The sequence below is a fragment of the Rhinopithecus bieti genome, unplaced genomic scaffold (genome assembly GCF_001698545.2).
Source record: "Rhinopithecus bieti isolate Rb0 unplaced genomic scaffold, ASM169854v2 scaffold_13348, whole genome shotgun sequence".
In the NCBI taxonomy this organism is placed as follows: Eukaryota; Metazoa; Chordata; class Mammalia; order Primates; family Cercopithecidae; genus Rhinopithecus; species Rhinopithecus bieti.
The window spans coordinates 6,748,108-6,767,040 of record NW_016808764.1 but is presented as its reverse complement, the minus strand read 5'-3'; the positions used below and the strand labels follow the sequence as shown (position 1 = coordinate 6,767,040).

General features: G+C 43.1%; 1 protein-coding gene across 1 annotated transcript in view; it reads right to left on the bottom strand.

The window, feature by feature from the left end:
* The window catches only part of PRKCB (protein kinase C beta), a 397,470-nt gene that overhangs the window by 55,649 nt on the left and 322,888 nt on the right, over positions 1-18,933 (bottom strand). The window contains exon 14 of the mRNA XM_017887175.1: positions 10,621-10,794. Coding sequence (XP_017742664.1) covers positions 10,621-10,794 — 174 coding nt within the window. The remainder of the gene's footprint in view (positions 1-10,620; positions 10,795-18,933) is intronic.

Here is an 18,933-nt window from a genome sequence, read left to right as displayed (position 1 = left end):
AAAAAAAAAAAAAAAAAAAAAAAAAAAAAAAAAAAGAAAGAAAAAAAGAAAGAAAAGAAAAAAAAAATCTTTACCAAGTTTGTCTGCCTTTTCTACTAAAATTGACTTATTTTAAAAGTATTTTTATTAACTCACTTAAGAAAACTGAAACACAATTATTTTAAAAATTTTAAATTTCATACCAAAGCCATAAATGGAAATTCAACCTCTCTGCAGAAAAGAAGTGCATATCTGGAGTCCATCATCTTTATGCAATATCCAGTCTGGCTCTGGTACATCAATCCTTTAAATGACTTATTTTAAAAATAAATGCAATGTGTTCATGTACCACCAGGTTCATCTCCCACTCCACAGTAAGCAACATCAAAATCTGGAAAACATTGTCAGAAGCACTCCAGAGCCAATCTGGAGCAGAGAAGTGAGTTTTAGAACTTTCATCCAGCGCTTATTTTTGCAAGTCATGGCTTTAGGCAGGCATTAAAAGGATGAAAATGATGAATAAGGTTCAGGCTTGCCCTCAGGGAATTCAGAATCTTGGTCAAAACAAATAGACAACTAATTCAAATGCTAATCTAAAATAGAATGTGGCCGGGCACAGGGGCTCATGCCTGTAATCCCAGCAGTTTGAGAGGCTGAGGTGGGAGGACCACTTTTGAGCCCAGAAGTTCCAGACCAGCCTGGGCAACACGGCAAGACCCTGGCTCTACAAAAAATAAAAAAATTAGCCAGGCACGGTGACGCACACCTGTAGTCTCAGCTACTCAGGAGGCTCAGGTGAGAGGATGGCTTGTGCCTGGGAGGTCAAGGCTGCAGTGAGCAGTGATTGCACCACTGCACTCCAGCCTGGGTGACAGAGTGAGACCATGTTTCAAATAAAAGTAAATAAATAAGTAAATAAATAGAATGTGATAAAAGAAAGTGCATGAGAGGCATAAAGAGTGAACTATGGGGGCTTCAGCTAACTAAATGGACCTCACGTACTGCCTCCAATTCTTACATATTATTCCCCTCCACAGCACCCTTAAATTTACTTTTGTTCCCCATTCCTCCTATGAAATTATTGCAAAATCTTCCTTATCACCACACTTAGTGTTTTTTGATTAGGGCTTATTTGTTGGACTCTAATATATGAAAATCAAAAGAAGTATTTCTTGCATATCGACTTGAAGTCCAGATTGGCTCTCTCCTACTTACTCAATTTTCCAAGAAGAACTTGTCACAGCTCAGAATTTCAACTCTCATCTCTCTGGGCTGATGAGTCTTGACTTATATTTCTATCCTCTCCCTCTCTCCTGAGCTCCAGTCAGCTCCAGCTGGCTACAGGACGTTTCTACGTGGGTGTTCCACCGTCAACTCCAATTAAAAGCTCGGAAAGGCAAACTCACCATCTTTCTCTTCAAACTGGCTAGTCTGCTTGACTTTAAAGGGCTTCTTCAAAATTGTCATTGTTGTTGTGATTCTTCATTACATGATTATCGCTGCCCTCTAAGCTTCAAGTGCCTTCAGGTAATTTAAAATTCCCCTTCTCCTTAACCTCTCATAATCAGTAAATAAATAAAACCAAATGTCTGTCTGTCACTACATTATGCAAAATGGTTGGCTAGAATTTCCCAAATTTGGAACATGAGTATGAGGATAGTCTGATTTAAAATGATAACTAGGTGGGAGGTGCAGAATTCACCTGGAGGTCTCCAGAAGAAGCAAGGGAATTCAAACAGACAGTCTTCCCCTAAGACAGCTGAAAATGGAGTGTAACATGATGCCTGTGTGACTGCCAGGGGGACACTTGCCACTTTTAATCAGATACCATGAACAGAGAAAACTGACCACGTGTGCAGCTCTATGTACCATGCTCCAAGGGGAGTTGCTGCAAGACTTTGTCTATTTAATCATCTTTAATGATTTTCCAAGCTGGTCTGTGGATTCATCCTGTCTATAAGCTGATCCCTTTACCGCTCAGAACCATCTGTTTCTCTCCAGAGAGGCTGTGTAGTGCTGTGGTTAAGAGCCCCGGTTCTGGTATCAGCTAGTCCTGGGTTCTAGTTGCAGTTATACTGGATACTTGCTCTGAGACCTTGGGTCAGTTACTTAGAGTCTCCGCCTTCCCAAAAGGGGGTAATGACAGCTTGTTCTTCATAGGGGTGTTGCCAAGATACATCAGATGACGTATGCCAAGTCCATGCAAACTCAAAAAGCCTTACCCAAGTAAGTGTGCACTCAATGACATATGTTCACACACAACTTTTCTTTCCTCTGTATTTTATAGACTTGCAATCACTGTCAGAATTGTGATCACAGTTGATGCTCCTCTAGCTTTTTTTTTTTTTTTTTTTTTTTTCAGCTTTCTAAGCCTTGTCCCTCCACATAGAGGCCAAAGTTTTCAAAGGTTAGAACTACCTCTATTCTTCCTTGGAATTCCACAGATCTTTGATTATTGAAGGAATATGCAAAGGCTACCATTGAGAAAACAGAGAACACAAGGCTGTGTCTATTCCTACCTGCCCCAGCTCTATTTGCCTGGGTTGCATTTCTGATTCATTTCCTGCACTCAAGATCCTTGGATGGCTTTAGTTGGCTAAAGCCCTAACACCTGCCAAGCTCTCACCAGTTTCCTCTCCTGGGAGGCAATGATGCCATGTTTGTACCACTAAGCTATAATTATGTCCTGCTTCAATCCAGTTAGTCTCCTTGGACTCAAGATGGCGCCTCTCACCTGGCATGAACACCAATTATTCCCTCCCTGTAGATATAACCCCTTTTAAAAGGTTCCTAGTGAGTTAGTAGTAGCCAATTGCCAGCTGATTGGGCCAGGAATAAACACCTGCCCCAAGCTGAACCAACCAGATTGTCTTTCCCATGACTATGATTTGAAATGCAGGGAATTTGCCAGATAGGCAAACTGCAAGGAGCTAACAAAGTCATGTTTACCAGGAGCAGGGAGAAACAAGGAAAGCAAGGACAAAGAAACCCAGAAATTTACTCTAGACTGCTTTAGGATTATAGATTCTAGCTCCTCATGAGGCCCAAGTACACCTTTGTCTTTGGGTGGTTTCTTTCCAATAAAATCCTCTTTTTTTGGTTACCTGCATAGATTGCACAGCAGTGAAGTCAGGGCTTTTATGGCACCCATCACCTGAATAAGGTACATTGCACCCATTAACTAATTTCTCATCAACAGTCGTCTCCAGGCTGGGCACGGTGGCTCATGCCTATAATCCCAACACTTTGGGAGGCTGAGGTAGGGGGACTACTTGAGCCTAGGAGTTTGAGACCAGCCTGGGCAGCATAGGTCTTAACCCCATCTCTACAAAAAAATTTTAAAAAATTAGCCTGGCATGGTGGTGCATGCCTGTGGTCCCAGCTACTCGGGAGGTCGAGGCAGGGGGATCACTTGAGCCCAGGAGGTCCAGGCTGCAGTAAGCCATGATTACACCACTGCACTCCAGCCTGGGTGACAAAGGGAGATCCTGTCCCAAAAAAACAAACAAACAAACAAAAACACACAAAAAAACCACAAAGTCTTCTCTGTTTTTTCGAGCTATTGGAGATAGTTTGGTGGGGGGCAGGGGAAGGGGTGTTCTGTTTCTTACAACTCGATCATTGCTGACTGAGACAACAGCCAGAGCCACCTGCAGCAATGCCCTTAAGTCCAACGATATCCTTGGGTACTGCTGCCAGCCCAGAGCCGAGCCCAAGTTACCAGGACCCCTGGGACATTCTTGGGGCTCATTCTTGGGCCATCAGGGGTCCACTCTACAAGTGGGAATCATCCTCACCCCCTCCCTGTCCTCTCTTGCATTCTGAATTGACGTTCCTCCCAGCATGCCTTGCAACTGAGTTATTGCTGGGCCATGGCAGCAAATTTGGGGAGGAAGTAACTTCTGTCCTTCAATGACTCATAAAATCTAATTCTATTTAAAAAAAAAAAGAGGTGCATATGTTCAATTGAAAAGAAAACAGTTAAAATAGATGTTTTGCTGAAGAAACTTAACTGCCTGTGCCCACTGGCAGTTGGGAAATTGCATGAATGTGCCGGGCTGACAATTGTCCCTGAGAAAAACTGCAAAAGGACTGGAAGAAACATAATTCTTTTGTGCCTATGCAGCAAGGTGCACCTCCAGCCCAGCTCTAATAATGCCGGCAACCTCCATTTCATGTTTATTATATTTATTCACCATCTCTTTTAATCCTCCCTGATTATGGCCACTTTAAAGATGATGAAACCCATATTCAGAGCTGTTAAGTGACTTCTTAGAGGTCATCTAGCAAGTAATCACAGATCCAGATTCACCTGACTGTGGAGTACAGGCTTATTATCCCTTTGTGCTTCTAGGACAATTTGCCTAAACCATCTAATGAGCGAATCTCTGAAAACGAAACCCCCTTCCAGGAGCTTTTGCATCTATTTGGGTATTAACTTTGCCATCTTGTGGTACATTAAAAAAAACTTAAACGGCTATATTATAACTACTTCTGAAATGACGTAAGTTCAAAAAGAAGGCACTTACCCACAGACCCCTCCCTAAATCAAATCAATATTTTGATTTGTTTATGCTCCCTTCTGATTCTTTTCCATGTGAATATTCAATTTTAACACACTTAAAATAATATCTTGAATAGGATTTAATACCCTACATTTTCTGTTAACACCGTGCCGTGCATATGTTTGAAATATATTTTTATTCCAATGTAAGAATATTTCTGATGTAACTTTGCTTTTTTAAATAAGTTTTTAAAAATCGAATTTGCATCATTTTAAAATTGATCTTTTAAAAATGGTTTTGTACATTGCTGGTTGTCTCCTTCACTTTTATCCAGTATTTTGATCACTTTCGAGATTTTTTAAAAGTCTATTAAGAATCTTTTATCTTCAAAATTCTAAGTCTCTAGCAAGAAAAACATCAAATTTATAGCATGTTATATTGGATTTGTCTCTTTTTTAAAAGGTAGCTGATTCAAAAAGAATTCTGGGTCACAAAATACAAAATGACAATCCACCGGGGCGACACCGGCCTCCTCGCCGTTCCTCAAACAGGCGGAGCATGATCACGCCGCGGGCATTCACACGCACTCTTCCTGCTGCCTGGAACACTCTGCCCCCAGATAGCCGCCCTGCTCCCTTGCTCGCCCCGGTCTCTGCTCAAATGTCTTCCTTATCAGAGAGACCTTCCTTGATGATCCTATCAAAAATAGCATCTTTCTGCCCCAATCCATCCATCTCCATCCTCTTTACTTTGTGTCATTATTATAGTTTATTATCAGTCTCCCCCACGAGAATGTAAATTCCAAAGGAACAGGGACTTTATCTGTTTCGTACCTCATCATGTTTTGGGGCCTGATACAATTATTTCAATGAATAAGTCTTTGTTGAAATAATCAGTAAGCATTAGTACTCTCTGTATACAGGCAGTAATGCCCTTTTACGGATACCGCCTATTCCAGCTCCACTGCCTCCTCTGAAGCCCTGCTCTGCAGATTCAGGCCATGCAATGCTAGAAAATGAGTGGGAGCCAGATGACCATTTTCGAGGACATCCCCAGGAAGAGGCGTCACCTTCCTGCTCACTTTAGCCATAATAACAATGGTTTGCCTCATGTATATGCAGTGTTCCCTAAATTTTAATAATCATTACCATGGATAAAATCTTACCTAACCCTTGTAATATCCCTGTAGGATAAGTGGGGTGACTCTTTTATAGTAGGAAAAAAAAAACACCCAAAAGCCTATTAGAAAACCTGAGCTCAAGCCCTGGAGTTGCCACTTACCAATTGCGGAACTTGGGCCATTTCATCTTTCTGGGGGTCAGTTTCCATTGAGTAGAAATGTGGACCATAGTACTTACAGTGTTTTTGTGAAGATTAGATGTGATCGTAAAATTAAAAATATTTTATATTTTATTTAGCAGTCTGTAGCTCAGGCTGGAGTGCAGTGATGCAATCACAGCTCACTGCAGCCTTGACCTCCCAGGCTCAGTTGATCCTCCCACCTCAGCCTCCTGGGTAGCTGGGACTACAGGTACGTGCACCACTCCCAGCTAATTTTTTGTAGAGACAGGATTTTGCCATGTTGCCCAGGATGGTCTTAACCTCCTGGGTTCAAGCAATCCACTTGCCTACACCTCCCGAAGTGCTGGGGTTACAGGTGTGAGCCACTGTGCCTGGCTGTAAAGTGAAAATACTCCGTAAACCAAAACCAAGAATGTGAAGTTAAGGCACAGGTAGGTTAGCAAAAGCTTCCAGGTTTGGGGTTCTAGAGTCTTGAAGAGCAAATCTTAGCTCCACTACTTAGCAGCTGTGTGATGGTGCATGAGTTACTTAACTTCTCTGAATGTCAGCATTCTTGTCTGTAAATTAAAGTTAGCAATAGTACCTTTCCAATAGAGGTGTCAGGAGGATAAAATGCGATAACACAGCTAAAGTGCTGAGTAGAGTGCTCAACCTATTACTGTTAGCTGCTGCTTTTTGTTCTTGTTTGTATCATCATTGTCAAGGCCATTTTCGTGGTAACTCAACATGATGTACTAACAAAAGCTTGGGCTCTGAGCTCAATGAGCCAATGACCCAGTGCTGTGTTGAGGAAGAACTACCATGCAGTCCTGATCCTCAATCCTTTCACCTGCAAAATGGGACAGTAGATAATCACTTTCATTGTAAGATTTTTGTGAGGCTGGAATGAAGCAACGTTGTTGAAGACCCATACATGGTAGAGGCTCAGATGGAACGTCAAGTTTCATGCAGAGATAGAGAAGCTAAGAGATGGAGGTACTGTGGCTTCACTAAACAGGTGAAAGGTGACTGTGGCTAGATTAGAGCACAGGCTCCTGGTGGAGCCTAGAGACAGGCCTGCAGGGGGGATTCCAACCCAGGGTTGTCGGGTGGAGTGGTCTTTGGGTGATCCACACTCAAAAGACCTCAGGATGGGCGTGGTGGCTCATACCTGTAATCCCAGCACTTTGGGAGGCCAAGGTAGGAGGACTGCTTGAGCATAGGAGTTTGAGACCAGCCTAGGTAACATAGCAAGACCCTGTTTCTACAAAACATTTTTAAATATTAACTGGGCATGGTGGTGCATGCCTGTAGTCCTAGCTACTAGGGAGGCTGAGGCAGGAGGATCTATTCAGCCCAGGAATCCAAGGCTGCAGTGAGCTATGATTGTTCCACTGCACTCAAACCTGGGCCACAGAGCAAGACCCTGTCTCTAAAAATACATATACTTATTCATATACATATAATACACACACATACACATATACATATATATATATATATATATATAACTTTTAAAAAAAATATCTCAGAGCATAGCAGTTAAATGCAAAACTCTTTAAAGCCAGACTGCCTGGGTTCAAATCCTGGTCCTGAAATGCACTAGCTGTGTGGCCTCAGTCCCCTGGTCTACACAATGGGAATGATGACAGAACCTATCTAAGTTGTCATGAGACTTAAAATTGTTTGCCTTGTGCCTCACATATAGTAGGCATTATTATAAGTCTTTGAAAATACATTTAATTTATGCAACATTAAAATATATGTGCTTAGCCCAAAAAAAGTGAGAAAAAATAATTTAAATTGGAGCATTTCACTCAATGAGCATATGCGCAGAGTGCAGGTGAGATGGAAGGGGATCTGCTCTTCCCTCAGCCAACTGCACTTGGCATCCCAGGGTCTCTTGCTTGCAGTGAGTGCGTCTCCGCAAGCACTTTTTTCTTTCAATCGATACAGTGCCTAGAGATAGATTAACGACTTCATCTGACCCTCAACGACTGAGAAAGCAATCTGTGCCATCCTTGGCTTTGCCAGATGGGGAGATTCTGCATTGGTCTCCAACATGGGGAGGTCTTCATTCCCATGTGCATTAGTCCATTCTCATTAGTCCATTAGACATACCTGAGACTGGGTAATTTATAAAGGGAAGGGGTTTAATTGACTCAGAGTTCAGCATGGCTAGAGAGGCCTCAGGAAACTTACAATCATGGCAGAAGGGGAAGCAAACACGTCTTTCTTCACATGGCAGCAGCAAGGAGAAGTGTAGAGTGAAGTGGGGTAAAAGTCCCTCATAAAACCATCAGATTTCATGAGAATTCACTCACTTATCATGAAAACAGCATGGAGGTAACCGTCCCCACGATTCAATTACCTCCCACTGGGTCCCTCCCATGACACATGGGGATTACGGGAACCACAATTCAAGATGAGATTTGGGTGGGGACACAGCCAAATCATGTCACCATGCAAGATCCAAACCCACTGAGCTCTTGTGTTCTAGGCTCTCATGGTTCTCAGTCTCTCTTCCCTGGCACATGACAATCCCTGGAGGGGACCCACAGTTCTGCAAAATTTCTATGTACACCCAGCCCCTACTCTCTAATTCCAGAAAGCATATTGCAATACAGGTGAGTGGGATGGTTCAATATTAAAAGAATTATCTCAAATCTACTCTAATCACTTTTAAATCAATAAATCACAAACAAATTCACCACAATGAACATTAGTCACCCATGATTAATTTCTCCCTCTCTCAACATATCCAACTGAAATGGAAAACTGCGGCTGCTCAGCCTCTTTGCTAGGAACAAGGTCCCTTTCTTAGTTGATTTACTGCACAGAGACTGTCCTTTGCCTGATGATGTCAATGAATCCATTTGGGGATAACCAATGGAAAAGGCAGAAGGTAGGGGAGTAGGGGAGCCTAGAGGTTTAAATCCCAGCCCTCTCTCTATCACCACTTGAACACCTTTAGGCCCTTAAATCCCCATGGTAAGACTAGAGATTTGGACTAGCAAGGTTAGGTGTACTCCTTTCCTGGTCTTTGCCAAGTCTCCATTGCATGATGTAAATTATCATTCACTTAATATTTTTCTTTTATTGTCTCTCTTCTTCCACTCAAAGCAGTTTATTTTAAAAGCCAACTTTGGCCGGGCATGGTGACTCATGCCTGCAATCCCAGCACTTTAGGAGGCTGAAGCAGGTGAATCACTTGAGTCCAGGAGTTCAAGACCAGTCTGGGCAACATGGTGAAACCTGGTCTCTACTAAAAGTACAAAAATTAGCTGGGTGTGGTGGTGTGTGCCTTTAGTCCTAGCTACTAGGGAGGTTGAGGTGGGAAGATCACTTGAGCATGGGAGATCGAGGCTGCAGTGAGCCATGATCATGCCACTGTACTCTAGCTGGGGAGACAGAGCCAGAACCCATCTAGAAAAAAAAAAAAAAAAAGCCAACTTTAGCCATCCTTGGAGCACAATAGTGAACCTATTTATTATCTTGATAACTATCAAATAAAGAGAAAGAATCAAGCATTTATCCTGCCTTTTTCACATGAACTATACCGCCAGGGAACCAAGGAATAGGTGAAGGGAGGCCCTTCTTTATAAAGGCATTCTCACTAGTAAATGAAAAATAAATGATAGAATTAGGACATCACCATTTTACAATCGCTAATGAATGAACAGATCTAGGCACCAAGTATCAGTCGCTGCCAACGTCACTATGAGAGACAACCAGCCATTATACACCTTCAGATGAAAGAACAGGCCACCATCTATGGTCTTGCCAAAGAGATCCTAGCTGAGTCTGATCAAACCTCCAGAACCAGCTGCCAATTGCGTGAAATACTGAAGACAGAGGAAACATGTTGAGGTGCCTCAAGCCTCTCTCGTCAGTGAAACCCAGACCGTGAAAATGCGACAGGTCACACAGCCCAGGATATCTTCAGAACAGATAAAAGAAAAGAATTAAAGAGAGAGGGAAATCACTAAAGACATCAAATTAGATGCAAAGTGCTATAGTGTCCCATCTCATATATGGGTTGGGCTCTAAAATCAGTCACTTTACTCAGTAAGTTGAGAACTGGATAGAGTCAAAATTAATCTTGAAAAGTCCCCAAAACATCTTAAGTCACCAGGCCATTGGCCCTGAGAAGCCTAAAAGGCATCAATTAACTTTGTACCCCTTCGCATTTGGGCTCTGACCTCTCCGTCCTTGGGTATGGAAACCAAGGTCTAATTTGAACAGGGAAAAGGTAAGACGTTACTTAAAGCAGGGACTCTTGCTCTTGCAGATACGGTTGAAATCACAGTCAAGAGCAGAAAGTGGACAAAAGCTCCCTTCTCACCTTGGCAGCTATGGCTCTGAGTTCACTAGCTCCTTCCCAGTACACTGTGTACCTTCCCTGAGAGTCCTCGAGGGCTGTGTTCCGAGGCGACATCCTCCCTCCAACGAGGCCCATGCAAAGGCCTCAGGCAACCTGCAGAGATGTACTCGTGCATTTATCCAAAGGGCTGGAGGGCTGAATGGAACCATCTAGAGCCACAAGCTGTTAACCTTTTCACCCAGCTCCTGTCCCCAAGTCACCCCTTGCTGTCAGAGAAAGGCCCTGCTCTGTTGATTATAAAACCAATTGCTTGAGTTCCTTTATCTGAGTTGAGACAGCACCTGCCTCAGGGGAGAGCATTTCTCAGTAGCAACCTCAGAACTCTCAGCTGACTTTCCTAGGCCTTACATCTTTCTGTGTCTAGAAAGGGAAGGGTGCAGGTATCTCTGTGGTGGGTGCTACTAAGATAGCTTTGGCCAAAGCCTAGTGAAGCCCTGGAGGTGGAATACCCAGGGCCATGGGACAAGTTACCATGGTCTGGAAGCAGGAGTGGAGCTGGGTCAGGAAGGGCGGCTTCCCGGGCAGGGCCAGCACCCGCTTCTCCACCATAGTGCACTCCACGTCATCATCTTGGATCACGACATCCTTCTTCAGGATCTTCACAGCATAGAGCTCATCTGTGCCTTTTCGTTCTGAAAGCATGACCTGGGAAAGAGAGCAAGCATGTCAGGGTAGTTGGAAGGAGTCTGGGGGCCAGTTATGAGCAGCTGGTGTTCATTTGCAGCCACACTTAGCTTTGTATAAGTGCCCTCTGTTGATTCTGAAACAACAGATAATGTTTTCCATTGACTTCACACTTTTATATTTTCAGACACAGGGTCTTGCTCTGCCACCCAACCTAGACTGCAGTAGTACGATCATGACGCACTATAGCCTAGATGGTAGTTACATGATCATAGCTCACTGCAGACTCGAACTCCTGGACTCAGCGATCCTCCTGCCTCAGCCTCCCAAGTAGCTAGGGCTACAGGTAAGTGCCACCATGCCCAGCTAATTCTTTTATTTTTTATTTTTTTGTAGAGACAAGGTCTTACTATGTTACCCAGGCTAGTATCCTGGCCTCAAGCAATCCATCTGCCCCAGCTTCCCAAAGTGCTAAGATTACAGGGCTGACTCTGCATCCAGTCCTGACCTCACACTTTGAATAGCTGAACTCAATCAAGAGAGGATGGTTCCAGGGGAGATGATTGTATATTGATCCCTCTGGGGTAAGAGGCAATGTATCAGTGCATAGCTAGAAGGTAAGTCCCATGAAGGCAAGTATCTTTGCTGGTTTGGTTCACTGGTGTAACCCAAGAGCCTGTAATAGCTCCTGGCTCATAGTACATATTCAATAAACATTTGTTGAACAAGGGAATGAGTGAATGACTGACAAAACTACAATTAGGACACTTGTTCCTTTATTAATTCAAGCATTTAATGTTCACTAAGAACCTGCTAAGCACTGGGGACACAGTAATAAACAAACAAGCACATTCTCTGACCCTTAACTCCAGAGAGGAAGAAAGATTTTGCAAATTAATTACAGAGATGATTAATTTAATATTTTAACAGCCTCTCCTGTTGTCTTGGGGCTTCCTTCTATGAGCTGTGCTGTGGTCATATTCTGGGTCAGTTAACCGGTGTTGCTCACAGACACATCAGTATTTTCCGCGTGTCACCCCTTCTCCCACTCCTCCAACCAGGAGGAACATTCTTTGGTTTTGATTGTGCCAGAGAGAACAATGACCAGCAGGGTTCTCTCAAGAAGCCTTATAGGAAGCACAAGGCAGAACCACATTATGAAGAATCCTAACCTGGTTTGGGGGCTTCTAGGAAGGCTTCCTGGAGGAAGAAACAATCAGACTGAAGTATACACTGCATACACTGTGTCAGATATTTTGCAGGCAATAATATTAATCACCACTACATTTTTGAGCACTTTTCTACGGACCAAACAATTCCAAGTTTTCACTTGTTGTTATTCATTTGTATTGCATAAGATCCTAGGAAGTAGGTGCCACTGTGAGTCCCATATTGCAGGAAATCAAGGCTCAGGAGGGTAAGGGAACCAATTAGGGCCAGAGTTCAGGTGATCTAGGAAATTAGATGCTACACCCAACTCAGCTGGAGGACCAGAGGATACAACAGAGACCTGAGGCTAGAAGGGGTGACACACAACAAGCTTAGCAGCAGGAAGGCACCTCTGCACACCCCACCCAGCTCTTATCCCGGCACCAAAAGGTCTGGCTAAACTCATGCACAGAAGCTTCCAGATCATGCATCCATGCACTGAAGCTTCTGGGCTGAGCATGCCAACTCACAGCATTCCCATCTCCTGTCCTCACCATCTTCTCTCTCATCACAGCCAGAGTGGCAAAGGCCACGCAGACCCAGGGATTTGGGACACCTTAGGAAAAGGGTCCCTGTCACACACTTCCACAGCAAGAGGACTCTTATTAACCTCTTTCTTCTCCAGCACCACAATAAAAAAGAAGAGTTGCCAGTCTGAGTGGCTCCTGCAGACCCATTTGTTTACATGCATGGCAAGACAGGGCTCCGAGTGCTAGGATGGGCATCCTCAGTTTATTTCCTGCCACCCTCTGTTCTCTCTCTGGTACCCAAGGGCTGTATTTTCCTTCCTCAATGCTTACTAACACAGAAACAACGACTCAAAGGAGTCACTTTCCTAAGATGTAGAGTCAGATGGAGACAGGGACTTCCTGTTCTTGGATTTGAGAGAGAGCTGGGGCCAGGACAAGTGCGGGGAGGGGTCAGGGAGGTGACTTAGCTGGAAGACAGATGAGCAGAGGGATCAGAAGAGTTTTCAGCTGAGAAACTCCAGAGCCCAGTAGGAAGGGCTTGCTGCTGAACTGTCCTTGACAGTGGACACCCTCTGATGTGGTCTGGCTGTGTCCCCACCTGAATCTCATCTTGAATTGTAGCTCCCATAATTCCCACTTGTTGTGGGAGGGAACTGGTGGGAGATAATTGAATCATAGGAGCGGTTTCCTGCATACTGTTCTAGTGGTAGTGAACACGTCTCACAAGATCGGAGGATTTTATAAGGGGTTTCCCCTTTCTCTTGGTTCTCATTCTCTCTTGTCTGCTACCATGTAAGACGTGCCTTTAGCCTTCCACCATGATTATGAGGCCTCCCCAGGCACATGGAACTGTGGGTCCACTAAACCTCTTTTTTATAAATTACCCAGACTTGGGTATGTCTTTATCAGCAGCATGAAAACAGACTAATACATCTTTCCTGACCCATCACCACCGCTCAAGGCACCATTCAACAATCCTGAATATCTGCAACTACCTCCCACTCCCCCAACCAAGAGAAGGAGGAGCCCTAGACACCTTCAGTGCAGATGCAGTCATGAAAGGACATCTTAGCCTTCCGCATGGAAGAGAGACAGGGCAGAATGGCTGGGAATTTCCCCCTTCATCAGGGACAGCGGTGGACATCCTACATCTGTGTCAATTACCCCCATTTCGTAGATAAACACACTGAGGGTCAGGGAGATTAACTTGCTTCAGCTAATGATTGTTCTGAAAATGCAGCTCTGACTGTGCCACTTGAATGCTGAAAGCCCTTCAGTGGCTCTTGAAAGCCAAACAATTCCATGACCACATCCTGTTCTTTCTTTTCCTTTGAACATTTGACTCCCACTGTCTATGACGTCCTTCCATGCTGTTGCACTGCTTTGAAAATCTGAGATTCCACTGGGCTGTTATCTCCTCCTCTAATCTGGAGGTTCCATTTAGACCAAATCCACCACTCCCTCCTCTGGGCACCAGGGCTGCTTCGTAACTATGTCAGTTACTGTAGCTCAGGCTTTTCCACACTTCAATCATTCATATCCCTTTTTTCACATTTCTTCCTGCCACCTAAACTGTTATTTGCTTAGCATTTTAAAAATCTAGTCACATTTCAACTTAACTAAATTTGAAAAGGAAACTTATATCACCACTATTAATGGCAAGCCAGTATCACAAGTCATAAATGGAAGATAAGCATAAAAATAAATAAAAGCAAAGCAGTGCCAGTAAATTCTAGCTACATACTGCTGGCTGCTGAAGGTTCTGAGTCAGGCTTTGTGTCTTCTCCTTGTTAAAGGAAAAAATTATATTAGAAAGTTGTTAGAGAGCATATTGCCATCAAATGAGATTTTCTTGTTCAAGTAATTAGAAAGAGTAAAAGAAAGCACAGAAAATAACCTTATCATAATGTGGTTTAATTTTATTTAATAGCACAACTACATAGCACCTAAAACAATCTCAAGTAGCAACTGAAATCTTGCAAATCAGCAGTGCTATGTGTTCTGCATCTTAGGAAATACTATTGCATTTGTACAGACAGTTTTAAAAATCAATAAACAGGGATGTGTGAAGATTCCCACTGTCTTGCCCTGTCCTCAACAACGTGCCCTATACTGATTAAAGGAAAACAGAACTGACATGCAAAAAGCACAGCAAAAATTTAGAAATAGAAGCAAACTGAATTCTAGAGCAGGAGCCAGGAAACTTTTTCTATAAAGGGCCAAACAGGAAATATTATATAGGCTTTGCGGGACAGTCTGGATCAAGTGAATGAGTGTGGCCGTGGTCTAATAAAACTTTATTTACAAAAATAAGCAGTAGCCTGGGCTCCAACAGTTTGCTGACCCTCGTTTTAGAACAAGTGTTTCAAGAAGGATCAGGGAAAATAAGAGAAACTACGTGATAAAAAATGACTGCAGTTTAATTGGGAAATGAAAACCCTAGCATGCCTTTCACTTCTTCCAACTTTGTTATTAGAAGAACCTTCTGATTGGGCAGTGGACACAGCTGGCCACAGCTGATTGGATCAGAGGTAAGTTCCTCAACCTGAGCCAAGCCAATCAGATTCCCCCTCCTAAGAATTTGAATTAGGGTACTCCAAAGAGTCAGTCCTGGGTCCTTCAACAGAGAATACACAGATCTTCCTAGAGCGGTCCTTTTCTTTTTCTTTTTGTTTTGTTTTGTTTTTTGTTTTTTGTTTTCTGTTTTTTTGTTTTTGAGACAGATTCTCACTCTGTTGCCCTGGCTGGAGTGCAGTGGCATGATCTTGGCTCACCTCCTCCCGTGTTCAAGCAACTCTCTTGCCTCAGCCTCCCAAGTAGCTGGGATTACAGGCTTCCATCACCACACCCAGTTAATTTTTGTATTTTTAGTAGAAATGGGGTTTCACCATGTTGCCCAAGCTGTTCTCAAACTCCAGACCTTTAGCAATCCACCCATCTAGGTCTCCCAAACTGCTGGGACTACAGGCACGAGCCACCACACCCAGCCTAGCATGGTCCTTTTCTACCACTGTGCAGGCAAAGAGAAAGAAAATAGATGTTTGAGGCAGAGGGGAAAAAAAACCAAAGAAGGTAAGAGAACAAGCAGAGGCCTTGCTTTCAGTTTCCAACCTCTCATGAGGCTTAGCCGTTTTCTGTTAGAAACCTTTATATCCCTCTAATAAAGTTATTTTTATTTATATTACTTTGAATGGATTATGTATCTTAGAGATCCCTAAGACAAAATTATTACATAGGTAGCTTAAATTCTTAATAATAATTAGAATACATGAAGCCAAGTAGCATCAGGTCAGTATGTGACCTTAAACAAGGCAAATTCCACTCTTTATAAAGTACTGTGCCTCCTGCCTATGTCAGAATCACCTGAGGGTCTTTGCTTACAATATAGATTCCAAGGACTCCCTCTCCTTCAGGAGCTCTGGGCTGTGACCTGGGAGTCTGCATTTTAATAAATATATTTTTCCTATCTTGATTATAATCACCAGATAGTATCAAAATTGATCCACTTAAAAAGGTGGCTAGGAGATGTCAATACGTAAAGCTGACAGAATCCTTCCATCCTGATTTTCCTAACACTTTCTCAGCAATCATTAATAGGATGAGAGAAAACTTTCCTTTTCTTCTTACTATTCTAACCAAGCTTTCGTTTTCGATATAAATCTCTCTGTCCTCTCTTGGAGTTACATTTTGAGAGCTGTCCCCACAGCACGAAGGAAGTGATACTTTATAGAGGTTTTAAAACACGTCTACAAATATTTGATACTCCTCCAATCAGAGCCAGAGTCTCCGCCTTCTCCCTTGAACCGGGGCAGGCACTGTGGCTGCCTTAATGAACAGAATGTGGTCAAGAGACCCTCCATGACTTCTGAGGCTGTAGCTTCTGCCAGTTTATTTCCTTTCGACCCCAAGACCACCATGCTAGACCAGGGCACAAGACCCCATGAAGAAACCCTGGTACTACATGATAAGCTTCATGACCAGGTGCTCCAGCCATTGCATGAAAAATCTCAAGCCACAACCAATCAGTGGTCATTCCCAATCTCCTGACCCACAGAAACCGTGACAGATAATATAGGGTGGCTGATGTTTTAAGCCTGTATGTTTGGGGATGATATGCTATATAGCAATAGATAACTAGAACAGATTTATCAAATTCCCTCTTTACAAAAGGGCCAAACAGGAAATATTATAGGCTTTGCAGGGCGGTCTGGATCAAGTGAATGAGTGTGGCCGTGGTCTAATAAAACTTTATTTACAAAAATAAGCAGTAGCCTAGGCTCTAATAGTCTGCTGACCCTCGTTTTAGAATAAGCGTTTCAAGAAGGATTAGGGAAAAGAAGAGTAACGCATGATCAAAAATGGCTGCAGTTTAATTTGCAACCCAGCTTGGTCAGCTGTGGTCCCTGTCACCTTGGGTTTGGTTACACATGCTCTTCAATCAATAATAACAATATTGTTTAAAGCTTCAATTGAGAGGGGCGACAGAGATGGAATTCATTGTGCCTTCCAAATGCATCAACTTTCCTAGTCTTATCCAGCACCTAGAAGGCTAGACAATTCATTCAGTCAACATTAATAAAGGGTCTAGGATGTGTCAGACACTGAGATAGGCACTGGGAATTTAGAACGACAAGGTTCCTGCCCTCATGAAGCTTACACTCCTGTACAAATAACCACCTAACATCAATCATAATGAGACCCCTGAAACAGAAGTACACATTGTTCTTGGAGTGTTTAAATGGAAAACTTAACCTCACTGAGTGAGTCACCAAAAGACGCTCTTGGGGAAGTGATGATATCAATAGGACTAGCAAGGCAGGGGTACAGGAGGCATATTTTAGCCAAAGGGAAAAGAACGGTGTTCCCTTAGGATTAAACGATCTGGATCTACAAACCTTGGCCTATGATTCCTATAAGGATATGAGCACTTGGGCTTCAGAAATCAAATTGCAGATGCTGACTCGCATCTCTGTGAGATGTAGCAGATAATTGTCTCTAATATAATCAGAGAGATCCAGCCACCAAGTAGGGTGGCTGAACAGAGAATTTGTGATACTCAAAGGCCAAGTGTTTGTGCCAAAGAAAAAAAAGGGCAATGTTGGGACTAGTTTGGACTTTATAACAATAACCATGTCCATTGATTACTTCCAATATGCATTATCTTATTAATTACCACAGTAAATATGTAGGGTGGAAACTGCTGCTATCCTCATTTTACAGATGAAGAAGGGAGAGTTTAGCAAAGCTAGGTGACTCATCTGTATTCCACTAGGAAGTGACACCTAGTCACCTGTCCCCTAAATCCATGCCCTTAAACACACCCCATCATCAAGCCCTAAGTGCCAAGTGTTCAGTGGTGAGCAAATTATTGCTAGAATTTTTTAAATTCAGTTTTAGATCCTGGTCCTATTCCTCTTTTCCTATCCACCTTGCACATGGCCACAGACAGAACAGTCATTTCCTTTTTCTGTTTCTTATACAACCACTAACATTTGCTTGGCGAGATGAGCTTGGTGTGCATTCATGCTGTAGTCACGATTCCAGTTCTTCCATCGGGTCTACAAGCTCTATTGGGAATTTTGTTCTAGGCATGATGCTAGGCACTGGTGATGTGCCCAGTAAACAGGACAAACATGGCCCTGCTTCCATCAAGTGGCTTGGGCAGATCTTTCTGCCTCCACATATGCTATGAAGTTTTGTCATGGGAGAGGAAAAGAGCAGAAAAGTAGCCATTGCCCTGGCCCTGGTGATGCCCACGTTCTAAAATGTTCCTTTAAATGGAAGTGATCTCTTATTAATTGTCTCAAGCAGTTTCTGGAGCTTCCAGAAACTTTAATACCAACATAGAGGGCGTGGGCTGTTGGTTCAGCTGTCCCTCTCTCTCCAGGGTGAGGATTCCAAACAGACTGAAAGGATGTGTTGAAGTGACGTTCTTATCAAATTCCAAGCCACATCTGTTCCCCAAGAATCTTCTGGGAGAGATGTGATAAATAGCAGAACTTTGATGACAGCAAATAAAACAGAGGAAAGTAGCCCAGGGATTCCTGGCTGGAAAGTTGTGGTGATGAACTTTACCGGCAAATCCCAATGGCAAAGCGTGCCTAGAATCTCGGCCCCTGACTGTGGCCCAGCGTTGCATAATGGTTAGGGCATGGATTTTTAGAGTTAGAAAACCTGGTATGTGTCCAAGTTTTGCCACATACTAGCTGTACGACCTTGAGAAATTCACTTTTTTCTGAACCTCAATCTCCTCATCTTATAAAACGGAGATGGCAACAATACTTTGCTTTTGGTGCTGCTGAGGGAGTTTTACGGGATAAAGTATCTAAGTCCACACCTTAACTTAGCACTATGCATGGCAAATTATAAATACTTAATACCTAGTGGTTCTACCAGTTTCCTAGGGTGACCACAAGAAAGAGCCAAAACCTGAGTGACTTCACACAACAGGAATTTATTATTTATTATTTATTTCAGAGTT